The 21,210-nt window shown below is 45.0% G+C and overlaps 1 protein-coding gene across 4 annotated transcripts in view; it reads left to right on the top strand.

Annotated features, from left to right (window-relative positions):
- ubr3 (ubiquitin protein ligase E3 component n-recognin 3) overlaps positions 1 to 21,210 on the top strand; it is a 49,875-nt gene that overhangs the window by 20,584 nt on the left and 8,081 nt on the right. The window contains exons 22-32 of one of the 4 annotated variants that reach the window (XM_029711103.1): positions 119 to 295; positions 570 to 602; positions 4,836 to 5,281; positions 6,631 to 6,719; positions 9,118 to 9,267; positions 10,161 to 10,294; positions 11,083 to 11,193; positions 11,315 to 11,527; positions 11,820 to 11,956; positions 14,360 to 14,445; positions 16,732 to 16,834. In XM_029711103.1, the coding sequence (XP_029566963.1) occupies positions 119 to 295; positions 570 to 602; positions 4,836 to 5,281; positions 6,631 to 6,719; positions 9,118 to 9,267; positions 10,161 to 10,294; positions 11,083 to 11,193; positions 11,315 to 11,527; positions 11,820 to 11,956; positions 14,360 to 14,445; positions 16,732 to 16,834 (1,679 nt within the window). The remainder of the gene's footprint in view (positions 1 to 118; positions 296 to 569; positions 603 to 4,835; positions 5,282 to 6,630; positions 6,720 to 9,117; positions 9,268 to 10,160; positions 10,295 to 11,082; positions 11,194 to 11,314; positions 11,528 to 11,819; positions 11,957 to 14,359; positions 14,446 to 16,731; positions 16,835 to 21,210) is intronic. The other 3 variants (XM_029711104.1, XM_029711105.1, XM_029711106.1) reach the window with 3 other exon arrangements.

Genomic DNA, 21,210 nt, shown 5'->3' on the forward strand with positions numbered 1-21,210 from the left:
TTATTTTCCAGCTAGAACCTTTTTTATAGTCCCAAGCTCACAATGTGTTATTTTGTTTTAGTATTAAGGGACCATCAAGGTGTTCTTCACATTAATCTGTCTCATGTACTGTGACTAGGAGCCTTGCATTGAGGAGCACTGCCATGACAGCTGGTTCCCAGGCACCAACCTCCTGTCCAACCTGCACCATGTCATCAACTACGTGAGGGTGAGGGTGCCTGAGACTGCCCCCGAGGTGAAGAGGGAGAAAGATCCCCCTCCCAGCACCAGCGCTGAGGCATCCAACTTCGGCCAGGTCAGATAAACATCTGTCTCTACCCTGCCTGCACACCGGGTGGTACTCCCACTACTCATGTATTCATACTACATTTCATGTTCAGAGTGGGCTCAGAATTGCTTTCCTCAGGGTAGATAAGGTATAATGTTCATTCAATGCGTTTGGTATATTGGTTATTTTTGTATTATGTAGCCTGTCATATCCTCGTCCTGATGCGGAGAGGTTGCTATTTAGCGGGTCATGTTTTAGAAGCATTTTACGTATGTTGGTTTGCCGTACTTTTGCCCCACAGAATTCCAGGCGTCTGACAGGGAATTGGAGAGAGGTAGCCATTTGCATTGGAGTGTTTGTTTGGTCATATTAAGAAGAGGAAGACCTGGTTGATTTCCTCAGGGCCTTGCAGTGTGTTCTGTTCTGACTGTTGTGTGAAAAACCTCATGACTACGTTATTCTCTCCTCTGTTATATTTGTGTGTCTTATGATTTTTAGTCATTGAGGTTGCACTCTGCCTTGGTTTGTTTAGAGTGCTCTGATGGGGTTTCCCTCTTGACTGCTGAAACTACACTGAACAAAAATATAAACGCAACATGGGAAGTGTTGGTCCCGTGTTTCATGAGCTGAAATAAAAGATCCCAGAAATGTTCTATACGTGCACAAAGCTTATTTCTCACAAATGCTGTGCCCCTGCCCAGTCATGTGAAATCCATAGATTGGGGCCTAATGCATTTATTTAAATTGACTGATTTCCTTACATGAACTGTAACTCAGCAAAATCTTTGAAATTGTTGCGTTTTTTTATATTTTTGTTCAGTATAATGTGAGTCTGGGTAAATGCTATTTAACTGCATGTGACTTTGATTGGTGGCGCTCCGACTGGGCTGTATGATGTATGTTTATTTAACAGAGCTCCGGTCCTTTGTCTGGGTAGGTCATCACAAGCGTTTTAAACATTTTTAATTTTTAAAGTTAGGGGGTTGAATTTTCTCTCAGCATATGAACTAGCGTTCTGAGCTTCTCTTGAAAAGTCAGCAGATTTTTTTTTTTTTTTGAAGGGGTGTTTAATGTGACTTTGATATGTTTGCTGTGCAGTGTTGGGTAAGTTACTTTCTAAATGTAATCTGTTACTAGTTACCTGTCAAATTGTAATCAGTAACATAACGTTTGGATTACTTTAGTTTGGGTAATCTGATTACTTCTCGTTAAAGACCAACTGCCCCTTAGAACCAACTTCTCTGGTTTTAAACGGCCTATGTGGAATTGAAGGAATTGTCCGTAGAGCTCCGAGACCCAGATTGTGTCGAGGCACAGATCTGGGGAAGGGTATCAAAAAATGTTTGCAGTATTGAAGGTCCCCATGAACAGTGGCCTCCATCATTCTTAAATGGAAGAAGTTTGGAACCACCAAGACTCTAGAGCTGGCCGCCTGGCCAAACTGAGCAATCAGGGGAGAAGGGCCTTGGTCAGGGAGGTGACCATCAACCCGATGGTCACTCTGACAGAGCTGCAGAGTTCCTCTGTGGAGAACGAAGAACCTTCCAGAAGGACAACCATCTCTGCAGCACTCCACCAATCAGGCCTTTACGGTAGAGGGGCTAGACGGAAGACACTCCTCAGAAGGCAAATGACAGCCTGCTTGGAGTTTGCCAAACGGCACCTAAAGCACTCTCGGACCATGAGAAACAAGATTCTGAGGTCTGATGAAACCAAGATTGAACTCTTTAGCATAAAAGCCAAGCGTCATGTCTGGAGGAACCCTGGCACCATCCCTAAGGTGAAGCGTGTTTGCAGCATCATGCTGTGGTGGTGTTTTCAGCGGCAGGGACTGGGAGACAAGTCAGGATCGAGGGGAAGATGAACCGAGCAAAGTACAGAGATCCATGATGCAAATGTGCTCAGGACCTCAGACTGGGGTGAAGGTTCACCTTCCAACAGGACAACAACCCTAAGCACACTGCCAAGACAATGCAGGAGTGGCTTCGGGACAAGTCTCAATGTCCTTGAGTGGCCCAGCCAGAACCCGGACTTAAACCTGATCGAACATCTCTGGAGAGACTTGAAAATAGCTCTCTGTGACAGAGCTTGAGAGGATCTGCAGAGAAGAATGGGAGAAACTCTGCAAATACAGGTGTGCCAAGCTTGTAGTGTCATACCCAAGAAGACTCTAGGGTGTAATTGCTGACAAAAGTGCTTCAACAAAGTACTGAGTAAGGGTTCTGAATACTTAGGTGGTATTTCAGTTTTATTTTAATACATTTGCTAAAATTCCTAAACCAGTTTTTGCTTTGTCATTATGGGGTAGTGTTTCTTTTTTATATATATTAATTTAATTTAAAAAAAAGTTTTTTTTAAAATTTTTATTTTTTAATAAGGCTCTAACGTAACAATGTGGAAAATTCAAGGGATCTGAATACTTTATATACCAGTCAAAAGTTTTAGAACACCTACTCCTTCAAGGGTTTTCTTTATTTTTACTTGTTTCTAAATTGTAGAATACTAGTGAAGACATCAAACCTATGAAATAACACATGGAATCATGTAGGAACCAAAAAAGTGTTAAACAAATCAAAATATATCTTATTGAAGAATCTCAAACGTAGCCCCTCTTTGCCTTGATGACAGCTTTGCACACTCTTGGCATTCTCTCAACCAGCTTCACCTGGAATGCTTTTCCAACAGTCTTGAAGGACTTCCCACATGCTGAGCAGTTGTTGGCTGCTTTTCCTTCACTCTGCAGTCCAACTCATCCCAAATCATCTCAATTGGGTTGAGGTTGGGTGATTATGTAGGCCAGGTCATCTGATGCATCACTGCTTCTTGGTCAAATAGCCCTTCCACAGCCTGAAGGTGTGTTGGGTCATTGTCCTGTTGGAAAACAAATGATAGTTCCGCTATGTGCAAACCAGATGGAATGGTGTATCGCTGCAGAATGCTGTGGTATCCATGCTGGTTAAGTGTGCCTTGAATTGTAAATAAATCACTGACCGTGTCGTCAGCAAAGCACCATCACACCACCTCCATGCTTCACACATGCGGAGATCACCTGTTCACCTACTCAGCGTCTCACAAAGACACAGGGGTTGGAACCAAATATCTCTAATTTGGACTCATCAGGCCAAAGGACCGACTTCCACCGGTCTAATGTCCATTGCTCATGTTTCTTGGCCCAAGCAAGTCTCTTCTTATTTGTGTCCTTGGTGACCAATTCATGCAGTCTCCTCTGAACTGTTGATGTTTGTTACTTGAAATCTGTGAAGCATTTATTTGGGCTGCAATTTCTGTGGCTGGTAACCCCAATGAACTTATCTTCTGCAGCAGAGGCAACTCTTGGTCTTCCTTTCCTGTGGCGGTCCTCATGAGAGCCAGTTTCATCATAGCGCTTGATAGTTTTTGCGACTGCACTTGAAGAAACATTCAACGTTCTTCTGTATACCACTCCTACCATGTCACAACACAACTGATTGGCTCAAAAGCATTAAGAACGAAAGAAATTCCACAAATGTACCTTTTTAACAAGGGACACCTGTTAATTGAAATGCATTCCTCATGAAGCTGGTTGGGAGAATGCCAAGAGTGTTGAAAGCTGTCATCAAGGCAAAGGGTGGCTGCTTTGAAAAATCTAAAATATTAAATACATTTTGATGTGTGACTTTTATTTTATAAAAAATAATAATTGGTTACTACTTGATTCCATATGTGATGTCTTCACTATTATTCTACAATGTAGATAATAGTAAAGAAAATTACATTAAATGTTTAATTAGTACGTGCTAACTTTTTGTGTAATTAAATATGACCCCCTCCCCCAACATCTTATTAAAATAATTTGACAGTGTGTAGCACAATACCACAGACTTTAGAAGGGAGGAGCTACATTATTCCATAGGCTGGGATCCACATTGCAGCTGTTGCAAGTGCTCATTTTTTCACTGGCTGTACGCTGGTCACAAAAACCATGCTTGATAGGCAGCTTAAACTTCTTCAATTCAATCATTATTGGGTTAAAATACGCTCATAAATTTTATATACAGCCATCCACAATCCGTAAGGCGCAAATAGCAAAATTAGAAAGCAGCAGTGGGATTCACATAATTTCACTATGTACATGTCAATAATAAGTGATATCTGTATCACCAGTAGGCTACGCCACTGCTGTCATCCTTATTTCCAATCGGTTATTGAACTTGGATGTATAATCTTAGTTGCACCTTTGGAAGACCTATCTTGGACTTTAGCCGACAAAAGCCTATTCCTGTTCTTTTCCCGCGAGCCATCAAAATGCATTTGGTGTGTCATCATAGTGGTCGCTGACTTGTCACTTGCTCAGGCAGGAAACAAACTTAATTTAAAAAAAAATTTTTTTTTACATCCTTTCTGAATTCAAAAGTAATGCTGGAAGTAATCTAGTTTTTCAAAAGTATCTAATCCGATTACAGTATTTCTGCTGGTTATGTAACGGCTTACATCATCTGCATGTATTTAGTGAGCGGCATTATTTGAACTGCAGGTTTGGGAAAGTGTGTGTCTTGGAGAGATCTGATGTGTTTTTCTGCTGTTGTAGAACGTCCGGGAGGCGCAGGTGTTCAGCCTGGTGGCGGAGCGCAGGAGGAAGTTCCAGGAGATCATTAACCGCAGCAGCACCGAGGCCAGCCAGGTGGTGAGGCCCAAGAGCAGCTCTACGCGCTGGGTCCCGCCCGGCACGCCTCCCCAGCTGGTCACAGAGATCCTGGAGATCCGCGAGAGCATGCTTTCCCTGCTCATCAAGCTGCACCAGAAGCTGTCGGCCAAGCAGAACTCTCTGTCGGTCACTTGGCTGGAGGATATGGAAACCAACAGCCACGCCCACGGGGATGGCATCACCGCCATCGAGCGCATCCTCGCCAAGGCTGCCACGCGCAGCCGCCAGAGCAAGCGCAGCATCCAGGAGATCTGTGGGAAGGTCTCTCCTCCCGTCGCTCCCAAGAAGAACAGCCCCACTGACAAGAAGACCATGGATAAGGACGAGAGGTTTGTTACAGGCTCCCGTCCTGTTTGCAAAACCATGAACGCCAACTTATCTGTACCACTTTAATTAAATGAATACAATGTTAAAAGGTTATTAGCCTTTGAAATGAGACCCTCTTTTGAAGTTGTTCAAAGGGCTTCAGCAGAGGGAATTTGTATTCTGTAAATCTCCCTTCACCCCACTGTGGAGTCTGTTTTGAAATGAAGATGAAGCCGGATTTGGCAGCTCCGCTCACATTCACCGGCCACATCATCCTTATTCTATTTCCACCACTAAAGATGATGGAATGGGCTATAAGCACTCCATGATGACCTATTTTTGGGTTGACTAGACCCGCAGACAAAGACAAAGGTAGCATCTCTCGCTCGTGGTGGTGCCAGGGCGACTGTGGGCCAGCCAATGGCAGAGGAAGCCGAAAGGGGTGCTGCACATTTCTCAGGCGGGCCGTCTGTGCCCCTGAAGCTGTCAGTGGGAATTACTGAGCTGTGGCGCTCCTGTCACCATTTGTTTATGTCCTCTTATTAGGAGTCTCTATTTACATTCAACCCAGCTCTCTGGAAGTCTGCACAGACGCTACAGTCAGCCACATTAGGGAAGTAATCACCTTGCCAGCCCTGCACCCAGTCACATACTGTAACCTTATTCAAATCAGACTCTTACTTTTGTATGTACTGTGTCCAATGCTACAAAGCTCATCTTACACTTTATACCACGGGTATTCAACTCTTACCCGACGAGGTCCGGAGCCTGCTTGTTTTCTTTTCTACCTGATAATTAATTACACCCGTCAGGTGTCCCAGGTCTAAATCAGTCCCTGATTTTAGAGGAGAACAATGGGGGAAAAGGCAGTGGAACTGTCTTCGAGGTCCAGAGTTGAGTTTGAGGGCTTTATAGTATGCCTTTTGGGGTAGCGTCTGAGGGGGGAAAACGAGCATCTGTGACGGGCAGACAGTCACTCTGGAAATGAGAATGCACTGGTGGGTGAGTAGTGGTGATTTAATGGCTAGTCATTGAGAGAAGGGCTTTCAGTGTTATATAAAACCAAGCGTTTCCACTTACCCGCAGAAGCTGTTGCTATAGAGATGGGTTAACCCCTTCAGTGTGTAGAGAATAGGCATTACTCCTGCATCAAAATAATGGTAGTCTGGGCCCTATGCCTCGGCACTCTATTTTAAGTACATTTTGATTTGAATAGCACGATAGGCTGTTTATTTGTTTTTGTGTGGCGGTTTCAGACTTTCCACGCTATGCAACACTTTGCCAGTTACGTAAAATGGTTTGACTGACTTATCATGATGACAATTTTCTATGTAGTCTTCTATGCTAAGCTTAGTTTTTCCTGGTCTTTCAGGCGTCAGAGAGCTCGAGAGAGACAGCAGAAGCTACTGGCTGAGTTTGCCTCCAGACAGAAGAGTTTCATGGAAACAGCCATGGATGTCGGTAAGGAGTGACCCCCCCCCCACCCACCCACCGTTTGGTCCAGCAGCATTTCTCATTCTCAAAGCTTATTCATGTTGTTCCCTCATCTATTAACTATTCTGAATGTTTGGTCAGTTTGTCTAATACACAGGAAGTTGATTATTCAGAACCTTTCCAAGCTTTGAGATGTACTAATGTATTGTCATATTTGTTACATGGTGCACTATTATATTCTAGCACTTGGAAACGGGGCCTGGTTCCCTATAACTTTCAAGTGGACTCCACTCGTGTTGAGGACGTATTGTGCACATGTTCCATTATAGTCCTTGAAGGAAAGTAAAAAAATATATAAAAATACAGCTTTTATTTTTTTCAATGTGGCAAGGTGACACTGGCCACAGCCCTCAGGCCTCCCTGGTTTCCCCAGGCCTGTTAGGAGCAGTGAGAGGAAAGCACTCCTCTGAGACTGGAGCCGTGCTGGTTGAGGGCACTGTGGATCAAAGCACTAATAGTGGGATGGACTCACAGGGACCACCCTGACACAGCGTGATTAGTGGATGAATAATGGTCTCTGATCAGAGGGAGCACTTAGGCAGGGCTACGGATGGGCCTCCGGCTGAGCAGGCTAGGACGCCTTGTGTGCAGGGCTACATCCCAAATGGCACCCTTTCCCCGATATAGTGCACTACTTTTTACCACCTATGGGTCCCGGTCAAAAGTAGTGCACTATAAACTAAATAGGGTGCCATTTGGGAATTGTCTCTAATCTCCCTCAGGCTAACTGCTGCCTGGCTGGCTACAAGTTTCACATACACAACATCCACCTCATATACCTCTACCGTATTGGCAAAACTAGGGGCAGACAGAGAGATGCGCTTAACTTCATTGACAATTGCGTTTTCTGATTTTGTCAAAAGATGTAATACAACTAAATGTATTGGCTATATGGTTCAACAATATACATGGAGAATGTGCACTACTGTTGAAGTCTACCACAGCTGAGACTCTCTTGTGTTTTGAGTTAGTACTTTCACCATTTTTTTGTAGGTGTCCCTGCTGACATTGACCCACATTTATTGAACGGATTTAGCTTGTGTTTCTATCTTATCAGTATAAAGAATGTTCTTGACTTCTCATGGGCTACATTTGTTTCACAGATTGAAATCAAAGGTCACAGATAATATAAATATTTGCACTGGAATTTTTACCAGACAAATTTGTCCAACAGTAAGAGCATCTGTTCAAGCGTTAATCTCCCGGTGCTGCTTTTAAATAGAGTTTGTAGATAGCTGTACCGACAATCACGCTACAATATTGACTGTAGGATTTTACACGTGTGTGTATAGTAGAGAGAAATAGCATAGCAACAAAGCAAGGCAGTAGTCCTGCATAGCAACACGAGTGTCCTTGTCTCCCAGCCCTTCTCCAGCTCTGTGTGTGTGTGCGCTGTGTACACTGAGGGCCTGAGGCCTGAGCTGTTCTTTTGGCATCTAATGCAAACTGTTTATTTCCCCTGGAACACACTGACCTCTCCTGAGATCATATTGCACCCTGAAGCAATAAATCAATTCCAACACGGGTTGACATTTCTACGCAAACTTTACTGTTCAAATTGAACACGGTCTTTAACATTTTAAAACTAATTTCACATCGGTAATTAATCTCTAGCGCCATGCCAATCCCTTGGACAGAGGAAGCGGAGAGCTGAAGTGTGGGTATTGGAAGCATTGATGCTAGGCACAGTCCGACGTTTGTATTCCTTTCCAGTACAGTGAGTGGTGCTCTAATGCACACATTAGGTGGAGTGGTAATGTGCGCACTAATGCAGTGACAAGGTTGTCTGAAAGCCTCCTGTGCTTTTGTCAGTGTCTATCCTCTTTACCCACCCTTTCTCATGCTGTATTTGAGAAAATGCCCTTGGGAAAATGCATGCTTTTTCGCCAAAGTGGAAATGTCGAGACCCGTGTTTGCTTCACTCTAGTAGAACTAGTCATTGATTTGCTCTGAGTTAGCAAAGAACAAGGTAATTGAGCATGGTATTATTTCTAGGCAGGAATGTGAGCATATCTGCCGTTGACCACCTCTAATGGCATTTTATTTTCACCCGGTTTTAGCCGGCCCCAAAGACTGCAGAGTTTCACACCACATTACCATCCTAAAGTTTTTCTTTTTCTTTTTTTTTGTTGCACATTGCTTGCCAATATCGTCCCTGAGCTCCAAGCGCTTATTCCAATGTGTCTTCTCGCTGTTAGTTTAATGTCAATTGATCAGAAAATCTGTTAAGAATGCAAAATTGCTAACCAGCTCCAACATATGATCTAGATATGATACATCTCCAGCATTTCTGATGAAGCTTTTGAATGTGGTATTAATCAAGTGTTGTATTGAAGACCCAAGAGTAACCCTTTGTGTCTGTCAGAATCCCCGGATGCTGACGCAGCCATGGACCTGGGTGCCTCTGAGGTGATGGAGTCTGAGGTCCTCTATGACTGTGTGATCTGTGGCCAGAGTGGCCCTTCCACTGAGGACCGGCCCACTGGCCTGGTGGTTCTCCTCCAGGCATCCTCAGGTACTATTGCACTGTGTCCCCTTCAGTGTGTCACACATCTGAATTAATGGCCTACACCGTCTACCTTTTGTCTTACCACTGTCCTGATTTGTTGTTCAATTTCAACCACCTACAAATGAACTAGCAATACGGAGTCAAATTTAAAGGTAGTGTATTTCATTGATATGAAAATCTACTTCCCCTTAGCACAGCCCTCGCCTGTTAAAAGATACACTGTTATTCATGGCAGCTTAGCACCAGCATATTGGAAATCACATTTTAATAGGCAGGTTAGCTGTTGTTTTAATTGGCTCATTTATCATTCGTGTTGATCCCTGGCCGAGTTTTCATACTGCCTTTCTATGCCGTGCTGCCGGACAGGATCATTCACTGTCATGAAAATAGACGGCATGTTTGATTAGTAATTAGTTGCGGTTTGGGAACGCTCGCCGCCTCAAGGTCAAAAGAACACCTTATATGATCTACCACCTGCTATCTCATATTACGCCCATTCAAAAGACAATGTAAACACTAAGTTAATTATCTGTCAGATCTTTATTGTCCTTTCCATAGATAGGAAGCCGTAATCATTTGAAGCAGAATTAATTTTTCCCAGACTGCCACTGATTTACTGAGTGGATGTCTGGGAGATTAGCTGTCGTTATCAACGGACGTATCAGTCACTGTCCTCGGTTCCTGATGTGGAAAGGGGGAAAACATCTGCGTTTGACTACAGGCGCGCCTAAAAAAACGTGACGTGTTCTCCAAGCAATCATCGCCCTTGATTGTTTTATAAATGTTATGCAGATCTATAAAATGGGAATCTGAGAGCTCATTACTCATGCTAATACATTTATAATAAAGCTCATCGTCACTCACTGCGAGCCCCCGTGCTCTGATTTTTTTGGTTTCAGTGCTGGGACACCGATGCAAGAGTGACGAGATGAAGAAACTGCCTACCACTGACGATGAGCACATCTACCCAGCGGACACGTGCGGTGCGGCTCACGACGTCAGGCTCGCTCTCATGCAACGCTTCTTCAAAGATGTAGGTGTCTTGACTGACGCACCCAGTCACTTAAACACACTCTCTTTTATTTCCTTCCTTTCCTCCCTTGTGTCCTTGGCTTGGATCTAGCTAGTGAAGGCTCACTGTAACACACAGGGAAGTGTTTCAATGTAAGCACTGGCGTTTTTCTGAAGTCTTTCTCTAAGCCTATTTTAATGCCCATAGAGTGGATTCCCATCATGCATGTTGAACCGTTTCCTTCTGAGCTGGATTCAGGTGATTCAGCAGCCCAGCCCAGTGTTCCAGCCTGCCAGTCTATCAGCCACTCCAGCAGCCAGAAAACAGAGAGAATTGGGCATGGAGGATTAAGACCTCCTGACAGAGCTTCTCCTCCCTCACTCCTCCTCTACCCCTCTCTGGAAACACTGAGGCAGTTAGTCAGCATGACAAAGAAACACTGCCACGGTCTTCGGGTGTTAGCTGCACTGCTGTTCTACCATTTCTTGTCTCGTTCTCCAGAAAAGGCTCCTCCTGCATTTTTCGCACATAAAAATGCTGCTCTGCTGTAGAAATGTAGTTAAATCAACTTCTTGTATATATTTCTATCAAAGGAGGCTTCTGAGGGAAGGACGGCTCATAATAATGTCCGGAACCCAGTGTATAGAAACCATGTGTTTGATATATTTGATACCATTCCGCTTTAGCCATTACAACGAGCCTGTCCTCCCCAATTAAGGTGCCACCAACCCCCTTTGGTTTCTATTCTACCGTTATGGAACTTAAGAGACTCTTACTTGTCTTGAGCTGTTCTCTTGTCCGTTTCGCAGAGTTCCTGTCTGCAGTCCGTCTCAATAGGCTGGGATGGGGGTGTGTATGTGCAGACCTGTGGACACACCCTGCACATAGACTGCCACAAGTCCTACATGGAGTCTCTGCGGGTAAGAGTATCCTTATGAAAGTATGGATTGACATAAGGGTCATAACATAGGACAATCCTACCTGCCCTGTTTCCTGTAATAATCCAACGTGCGTTTTTATATATATATTTTTTTAACCCAGAATGACCAGGTGCTGCAGGGCTTCTCTGTGGATAAGGGCGAGTTCACCTGCCCGCTGTGCAGACAGTTTGCCAACAGCGTGCTGCCCTGCCGCCCGGGCCGGAGCACCGAGGTGGTCAGCTGGCACATGCCCACCAACAAGAAGACCGCTGTGCTGGTGAAGGAGGTGGAGGACCTGCAGGAGCAGCTGGGGCTTTTCCCAGTAAGCACCACTGTAAGGCAGAGAGATATACACCGCTTCACCCCGATCACTCCATCTTAACACTTCCTGACAAATGAGACTGACGCCAACAGTATTGGAGCTGTTGTGGTGTTACTCCAGTTTGGCCTCAATACATATGTCACCTGTCATCTCCTGCCAAACATTTGCTATGGTTTGTTTCATGTACTATCCCAATGATTTGCAAATGCATACATGTAGGTGGCCATTATGTCAAAATTACTATAGTCAACAACATTTCAAAATGGAGATCCTGCTTAGTCACTTTGCAACCTTTCCCTTCCAGACGGAGTCCAACCTGAGCAAAGAGATGGAGTCGTTTATCAAGGATATCAAGAACACCACCCAGAGGAAGTACATGGACTATGGCAAGAACCCTGGTTCCCCTGACAACGACTTCCTCTTCATGTACTCTGTGGCCAGGTGAGGGACATGACGCAGTCAAAATGTCACCACCGACTCCTCTGAGACGCTTCAAAATAATGAAACCAAAGAGAAACTCCATTTATCACAGTCACATGGAGAATTTTCCATTTGCAGCTCCATGAGACTAAGTGAAAGTGCACCTGGTAACATATGGTGTGAGTCGTGCAGGCCTGGGAGATGAGCAATGGCCTGTGTTCCCGTGGCTAGTGACCCCGACGCGTGCTCCAATCAGACAGGGAGGTCCTCCTCCTACTGCTCTCTGTTATGCAGCCCACTGACTCTAGTCTTGTGTCCTCTGGCCAAAACACTGGCTGCCTGGCCTGTCTGCTCCTCTCCTTTTGTGCTCTGAAAGCCAGCTCCCTGCCTTGCATTACAATGACTGGGCACAGAAAGAGAACTGCAACGTTTCCTGAGCTTAGCCTATTTTTGTTTTGTTGCTTTTATCCATTGAGCGCACTTCTTTTCGCTTGAGGAGGGCCGCTTGAAAAGGCTTTTGTACAATATCTGTAGCGTACGGTCGGGAGCATATTGAATTTCACTCTTTGTACCTGCACCGGATATATAGATTACTTGGTGTTTTTTGAAGTTGCTCGGTAGCTGTGAAGGTTTTTTTGATTTGCTTTATTCATACCTCTGATTGTACTGCAGTGTGTGGGGCTGGAGGTGTCGCTGGAAATCTTTCTAAGCGACATTGGCAGCTTTGTCAGTTGACGATGCAGTAAAATGGTATTGACTGGTTGGTTCCACCATCCTTTATTACCTCTGACTGTATGGGTTTATCGCTCTGCCTCTCTTCGACAGATACATTTTTTTTTTTAGCTCTTTTTCTCCAGAGTACTTATTTACAGTTTTGTTGCTTCCTGTGTTGGAGCCCCAAATCTTTCTTCTTTGGACACGCTCCTCTAAATGACGTTAAATTATGCTTTTATCGTCGTCCGAAATTGATAATGCGTTACAGGGACTAGAGAATGGAGCCGTCATTTCTATTCTCTCACCATAGGCAAAGGGTTGTGGGATGCCCTTGGCCCCTCCCAGTCTCCTCCCCCTCCCCATGCCCCTCTCCCCCCCTCACCTTTTTTCTCTCAACCTGTGCCCTGCAGAGAGAAGTCCTTGCTCCCTGTGTCTGGGTGCCTGTTGGCTTTCACAATTTCAGTGAACAGCGCAAATTGCCTGAGCAGTGGAAAATTCCTCTGTCGGAAGGGCGCTCTTATCAGTAGCAGCCAGATGAAGCTCGGCGTGGCTGCATTATCTATGTGAAATTGCTTTTTCTCCCAGGAAGCCCGAGGATTTGCCCCCACCTCCCCAGCCTACGGGAGGAAACGTCCAGTGGCAGGATCAAAACAACCCCTGTTCTGTCTAATTTAAGCGACACCTACCTGCTTTTAATATCAATTTATTCTCTAATGGTTTGACTTTTTTTTCTTTTATTTGGTTGCAGAAATTGAAATATTAAATGAAATGGGTTTGGATATGCATGGGAAATTCACAGCCGAGATTATACAAGGGAAACTGGATGGAACAGCTTTTATGCCAATGGACTAGCTATATAAACTCTTTGTTATTTATATGAAATGGCTGGTACAAACACAACAGCCAATGTCTGCTACATCTTCTATATCTGATGTACCTTATAAAATGGGTGAATAGAGGGAAAGCCAGTAGTCAGTAACCTCACCAGATATTGGTGATAATTTCACTAGTTCAGCCCTCCCGTCTTAGGTCGCTACGAGCCCTCCCGTCTTAGGTCGCTACGAGCCCTCCCGTCTTAGGTCGCTACGAGCCCTCCCGTCTTAGGTCGCTACGAGCCCTCCCGTCTTAGGTCGCTACGAGCCCTCCCGTCTTAGGTCGCTACGAGCCCTCCCGTCTTAGGTCGCTACGAGCCCTCCCGTCTTAGGTCGCTACGAGCCCTCCCGTCTTAGGTCGCTACGAGCCCTCCCGTCTTAGGTCGCTACGAGCCCTCCCGTCTTAGGTCGCTACGAGCCCTCCCGTCTTAGGTCGCTACGAGCCCTCCCGTCTTAGGTCGCTACGAGCCCTCCCGTCTTAGGTCGCTACGAGCCCTCCCGTCTTAGGTCGCTACGAGCCCTCCCGTCTTAGGTCGCTACGAGCCCTCCCGTCTTAGGTCGCTACGAGCCCTCCCGTCTTCGGTCGCTACGAGCCCTCCCGTCTTAGGTCGCTACGAGCCCTCCCATCTTAGGTCGCTACTGCAATAGCAGGTAGATGACATGAAGGAATGTTAATAGTCCACTGTTCTGTCCTGTTTCTGAATGGGGGGGAGAAAAACTCCTGTCAGACTGCCTGAGCTAAAAATGGCTGCGAAAATGCCCCAAAAATCTTCCGCTTGTCCCACTAAGCCCTAGCAGTTGACCGTGTGTGTGTGCTTGGTAATGGTTGTTTCCTCAGGACAAACCTGGAGCTGGAGCTGGTGCACCGTGGAGGGAACCTGTGTTCTGGAGGAGCCAGCGCTGCAGCCAAGCGCTCCTGTCTCAGTGAGTACAATACACCACTCCCCTCGCCTTGCTTCTCACTAGATGAACATGCATGAAGCCTCCTTCCGTCTAATCGGTGCTATAGGAAGTGTGTTGCCCTCTACTTGACCACTAATCTATTGTGTACATCCGAAGTTGACCTTGTGTAAAGCCATTGACCCACGTTTCGTAAATCAACAGTTTGAAATATTTCTTTAGATTCAAAGAGATTAGTATGAAGCATTTTAGTCTTTGTTCTTTTACGATAAGGTCCGTTGGAATTTAGGCTGATTATGGGGACATGAGGGAATCGGAGGTGGTGGGAAGCCTTGTCCCAACGGCCCTTGTGTAATAAAGTCTCTGAGGTGAGATTGAAGCCGCTCGCCCATGTAACCGTTGGACCATTGGTAAAGATTGTCGATTTAGCCGTGGTAGGGAAGGAGAGATGCTATCTCAAGTAAGGCTGTTGCTGACGCTTTCTGCCGTCAGGGTAAATGAAGCAGACAAACGTGTCAATTGCTGTTTTTTAGTTGATTGTGTGGCAAGGGTGGTCCACTCTGGGGTGGACTGGAAATGAAGACCGAGTGATGTTGCCGTCTTGAGCGGCGACTCTGCCCGCTGTGACGACAATGCCGAAGACAGCCTCCGACATTGGTGGTTGATTTGGAGGATGACACACACTTATGCTCAGAGGTGCAGACGAAGATGCGAGGTCCTGATTTTTGGATGGTCGACTCAAGATGCCCAAAGGTGTCTCTCCTTTATTCTACTTTGTCTGTCATTTGAACTTGACCTTTTTTTTTTTTTATGTGTAAAACATTATGTTCTATCAGAGCTGAGCCTGGGGATGAGAGCAGTCCATTTCCCTGCTCGGTTTAATTAGTCTGTTTAGTGGCGATAAATTCGCTCTGCTCTAGTGAGACGCCTGTCATCCTTGAGTGGGGCAAAAGAGATTTCACACTAGAGGACTGCCGTTTTCTGAGCTATATTAACTTGTGTAGCCATGCCGGCGGCCACATTTACTCAGTTGCAGTACATTAGTGTTGCCTCTTCGTAGGGAATGGGATATGGAGGGGGAACAGGGGACATGCGCGCTGACTACTACAACCCAAGGGGGTTGCTAAGCCCATATCCCACAAGGCACTTATATCGTTTAGCTGTTGAGGATGTCATGGGCTGGAGAGTGGCGCCGCCAGTCTCTCGTGTTAAATCAACTGTGGAGAGTCCACCTTCAAATGGCTCGTCTCTGGTATAGCTGCCATTTTTGAATTTGGCCAGTCTATTGATGTGGTCTTTACAGTGAAGATGGCCTCCAACGTCCAGTACAATACTGTTATGGTAGGTGTCGGCCTATCACGATGAGATGTGTCCAAGAGAATTTCTCATTTGAAGTGTTTGTCCGCAGGGGGGGTGGGTGTAAAAGTAATCTAATCCCAACATAAGTCACACAGCCATTACAAATCTATATCGGAGGGATGACAAGTGTGGGGGTAAAGATCATGGCGAATAGCATGAGCTTTAATAGAAAGCAGAGCCAGATCAATATCTGAAGGCAAACTGAAGACCTCTCTATTGGTGCTGACAGACCGTGTGGCTTATGGGGGGGGGGGGGGTACAGAGCACATAACAGCGCAGCAGACTGGCAGAGGAGGAGCAGGCACACACAAGGCAGGGGCTGACTGATGGAAGAGGTGTTAGCCATGCGAGCAGCAATTGAAGCCTGGTTCCCTGCCAGCTTGAAGGGCATTGGCTGGCGATCCTTCCTACCACTGTGTCACTCTTCACATGTCTTCGTCCTCTAGTGGAGGGACTCTAACCCCGTCTGACAGACGGAGGGACTGAAGCAGAGTCACTCACCTCCTTCGACCTCTGGGTCGTAGACTGCTGCCACCATGTGTCAGCTGTAGAGGGCAGTGTTGCTCTAGTTTTTGACAGCCGTGTGAGCCAACTCACCTGAAGGTCCACATTGCAGCAATGGAATTCAATGTTTTGCTGCATTATAGCTCTGTCAACTGTTGGATGTGAAGAACTGTATTAGTATTTCAGACCACTTGGTTGTTCTTCGTGAGAGAAAGTAGTCAACATGATCCCAGGTCTCTATGTTAGGAATGTATGGTTTGTTATTATATGCTTTACAGGTGTAAGTTTTAAATGTGATTTTTCCGATTTCAAATGGACGTTTAGCTATGGTTCTAATGAGCACTACCTTAGTGGGCCATTAAGGAGAAGTAGATGTAATTTGTTTTTTTGGTGTTAATATTAAAGGAGGACATTGTTTTTTTATATATATTTTTTTCTGTCTTTCAGATCAGCTTTTCCATGTGCTTGCCATGCACATGCGTCTGTATAGCATTGATTCTGCGTACAATCCCTGGACCAGGTTGACCCAGGTGGCTCAGAGAAGAGACGAGTGAGTGACGGCCATCTTAAAGCTACACTACACAGACGTTCGGTACTCCACTCTTACCTCTCCTCGCCCTACAGTTTCACTACACACACTGAACCCCCCCCCCCCCCCCCCCCCCCCCCCCCGAGCCGTGCAGATCCACCTGACATCCCTACACCCCTCTCCTACGTCCAGTTTACCCTAACAGCCCGTTCAACACATACGCAACACACACACACCCTTCCAGTAATCACAGTGCCACTCTCCCCTCACGCTAAACATCACCATCCCCCCCAGGCCCTTGCAGCTTTTCCTCTAGACAAAGAGGAGCCAAAAACCGAGAAGGCACCATGCGTGGTTGCCATAGATACCAATAATTGCTGCATCTGGCAAATTACCGGGTGCTCGTTAGAGAGCGAAACGACCCTGTCACGATCGCTGCACCGAGAAACAACCGCGCCACACATCTCAGCCCTCCGCCGCCCAGCCTCATCTTTCACAGGTTTAGAGAAACAGAGAAATGTAACAAAGCATAATCTCTCCTTTTTATTCATGCTCTCGCTACAGAGCTTGTTTTTGTTTTATCAGAGACGTGCTCTGTCTTGGAACAGTTTGGCTTCCCAGGTTCAGTCTTGAGCGCTATTAGCATCCCAGTCGTATAACACTTAACGCTATTAGGTGACCTAACGACCTCTCTCCCTCCCTGTTAGCAGTGGAAGACAGCTTTTACACCTGTTACTATTTAAATTCTCCGAGCCAGGCAGGAGTCTCGGAGGAGCAATTTTGTTCAAAATCCCTTAGAGATTCGGAAGGCAACTATGACATTGACACCCTCCCAGTCGTGTTGCTCTATTTAAATAGGACAGAGAACGTCGATGCCCGTGCAGCCTAGTCTGACTTATAACACAATCTGTTTTTCATAACCGCTCTTATGTCCATTTATGTGGACGCCTTAAATTTAAATAAGTCTCATTTTCAAAAGACTACATTGCTCATGTGATTTTTATTAGTCATTTGGATTTGACTGAAATGTGCAACATACATTTCATTGTGTGGGCTGTTCACTGTAGGCAAGTCTTTTTTTTTTCTTTTTTTTTGAATTTGATGGAATGAAAAGCAGATTGCTGCGTTATAAAGGTTTTCTTCTATTGCACACTAGAATTAACCGGCGAGTGCCTTCAAAATGGAATGTATTATTGTGTAAGTGCACCTCCCTTCATTCGATGTCCCCGGAGGTCTTGAGTGGAGATGGGAGGCTCTCTATGGGCAGCCAGATGAAAAGCAGCCATTTTAAATGGAGGTGGCAATCAACAATATGTGGCTCGGGTTGCATTATGGAAGTGGGTCACGGGATATAAGGAAACATGCTTTGCTTTCTCCCACTGCATTAAAGTGGGGGACTCCTCGAGGGCAATTGGAAGTGTGACGTCATTGCAAGTTTTTTAAGTGCACAGCATATTAAGGTCAGCCACAGGAGGTTGGTGGCATCTTAATTGGGGAGGATGGGCTCGTGGTGAAGGCTGGAGCGGAATCAGTATTAAATACATGGTTTCTGTGTGTTTGATGCCATTCCATTTGCTCCATTCCAGCCTATTATTATTATTATTATTATTATTATTATTGTTATTATTATTATTATTATTATTATTATTATTATTATTATTATTAGCCGTCCAGCGTATACACTATATTCAAGGGAGGACTTTGTTCTTGGCCCTGGGAAGATAAAGGCAATGGGCTCATACAGTGGGCTCAAAGTATTGGGACAGTGATGCTTTTTTGTTTTGGCTCTGTACTCTTTGAAATTATACAATGACTGAAGTTAAAGTGCAGACTGGCAGCTTTAATTTGAGGGTATTTCCATCTATATCGGGTGAACCGTTTAGAAGTTACAGCACTTTTTGTATATAGTCCCCCCATTTGAGGGAAAAATTCACTTGTGTATTAAATTAGTAAAAAGTGAACTATTTGGTCCCATATTCATAGCATGAAATGACTACCTCAAGCTTGTGACTCTACAAATTTGTAGAGACACGCTATCTTCTCACCATTACAACTACGGGGGGGGGTTTTATGATATTTGTGATTCTTAATTTCTCACTCATCATTATTCAGGATTATCCGTAGTCATGGCAACATCCACATTAATGTAGAAGTGTTATTAAAGATGACAGTCTGCACGTTAACCTCCATAGTCATTTATCATTTCAAATCCAAAGTGCTGGAGTACAGAGCCCAAAAAACTGCAAAAAATGTCACTGTCCCAATTTATTTTGCAGGTCAATGTATTTTAGCATGCACATTCTTTCTAACATGCAGCTACCAGTAGTTATTGGGAATAATCAGGGTGGAAATTGACAGAATTGAATGGGTAAACCCAGCTAGGGGTCCACTTAAACAACGATTGCTAAAAAATATTTTCTGTTGAAACTGGCAAACTGATCTGATGTCTCTGCTCTTTATTTGTTAGTCCCATCCGGTCTTGTCCATGTCCTCCTTTTTTTTGTTTGTCTTTTCCCCCTCTTTTCTCTTTTACATGTTGCTGCTGTTTTGATTTATTTTTCACGTACAGTTTATAATACAGTTCTTTGACAGGTGGTGGGGAGAATAGAAGCAGTAAAAGGAAGCTGACGCAAATCACTCAAATATTTAAACATTATTATGGTAGATCAAGAAGTTTTAAATTGTTATAGGCTTATGGAGAATTCAAGATGAACAAGTTAAAGGTGTTCAATATAGTAAACAATAATTCTGATTTACTTTAGTAGGATGGATTAGAAAAGTACCAGATACAGGGAGTGGTCTTCCTGAACGAAGCACACTAATAAGCTCGAGGCATAGGGTCTTGCACATATCGGAGCCTACATGCAGTTACTAAAATAGCTCTTATCTTTTGATTAGAAGCTATTTCTGTTCAGTCACTCAGCATCGCTGTTTCTAGCTTCCTACCTGAGGGACAGACTGAGGTGTATTCCCATTGGTTGGAGATGTCTTTGAGCCAAGGTTTGAGGTGCGTTCAGAAAGAGCAACACAGCACAACGTTTTGAATGGACATTTTAATAATAACTGTTCAAAGGATTCGCCCACAATTGTATTCAAATTTAAACGGGAAGGTTCATTCCCCCTCATTCATCCCGTCCCGTTTCCACTCACGGGAAAAATAAGACGTTTTCAGACCCCTTGACTTTTTCCACATTTTGTTAGGTTACAGCCGTATTCTAAAATGGAAAATAATTTTCCCCCCCTCATCGATCTACACACAATACTCCATAAAGACAAAGCAAAAGCAGGTTTTTAGAATTGTTTGAAAATGTATATAAAAAAATAAGTATTCAGACCCTTTACTTTTTTGATGCACCTTTGGCAGCAATTACAGCCTCGAGTCTTCTTAGTTATGACCCTACAAGCTTGGCACACATGTATTTGGGGAGTTTCTCCCATTCTTCTCTGCAGATCCTCTCAAGCTCTGTCAGGTTGGATGGGAAGCTTTGCTTCACAGCTATTTTCAGGTCTCTCCAGAGATGTTCAAGTCCAGGCTCTGGCTGGGCTGCTCAAGGACATTCAGAGACTTGTCCCGAAGCCACTCCTGCGTTGTCTTGGCTGTGTGCTTAGGGTCATTGTCCGTTGGAAGGTGAACCTTCACCCCAGTCTGAGGTTCTGAGTGCTATGGAGCAGGTTTTCATCAAGGATCTCTCAGTACTTTGCTCCGTTTATCTTTCCCTTGATCCCGACTAGTCTCCCAGTCCCTGCCAATTCTGCCACCACCATTATTCACCATAGTGATGGTGCCAGGTTTCCTCAATACGTGACGCTTGGCATTCAAGCCAAAGAGTTCAATCTTGGTTTCATCAGACCAAAGAATCTTGTTTCTCATGGTCAGAGTCTTTAGGTGCCGTTTGGCAAACTCCAAGCGGGCTTACATTTGTCTTTTACTGAGGAGTGACTTCCATCTGGCCACTACTATAAAGACCTGATTTGTGGAGTGCTGCAGAGATGGTTCTCCCATCAGAGGAACTCTGCAGTTCTGTCAGAGTTACCATCGGGTTCTTGGTCACTTCCCTTGCCAAGGCCCTTCTTGGTCACCTCCCTTGCCAGGTTGTCCAGGTGGCCAGCTCTAGGAAGAGTCTGGTGGTTCCAAACTTCATCCATTTAAGAATGATGGAAGCCACTGTGTTCTTGGGGACCTTCAATGCTGCAGACATTTTTTGGTACCCTTCCCCAGATCTGTGCCTTGACACAATCCTGTCTCGGCACTGTACGGACAAAGCCTTCGACCTCATCGCTTGGTTTTTGCTCTGACATACACTGTCAACTGTGGGACCTTACATAGACAGGTGTGTACCGTTCCAAATCATGTCCAATCAATTGAATTTACCACAGGTGGACTCCCAAGTTGTAGA

This window comes from Salmo trutta, chromosome 24 (genome assembly GCF_901001165.1).
Source record: "Salmo trutta chromosome 24, fSalTru1.1, whole genome shotgun sequence".
Taxonomy (NCBI): Eukaryota; Metazoa; Chordata; class Actinopteri; order Salmoniformes; family Salmonidae; genus Salmo; species Salmo trutta.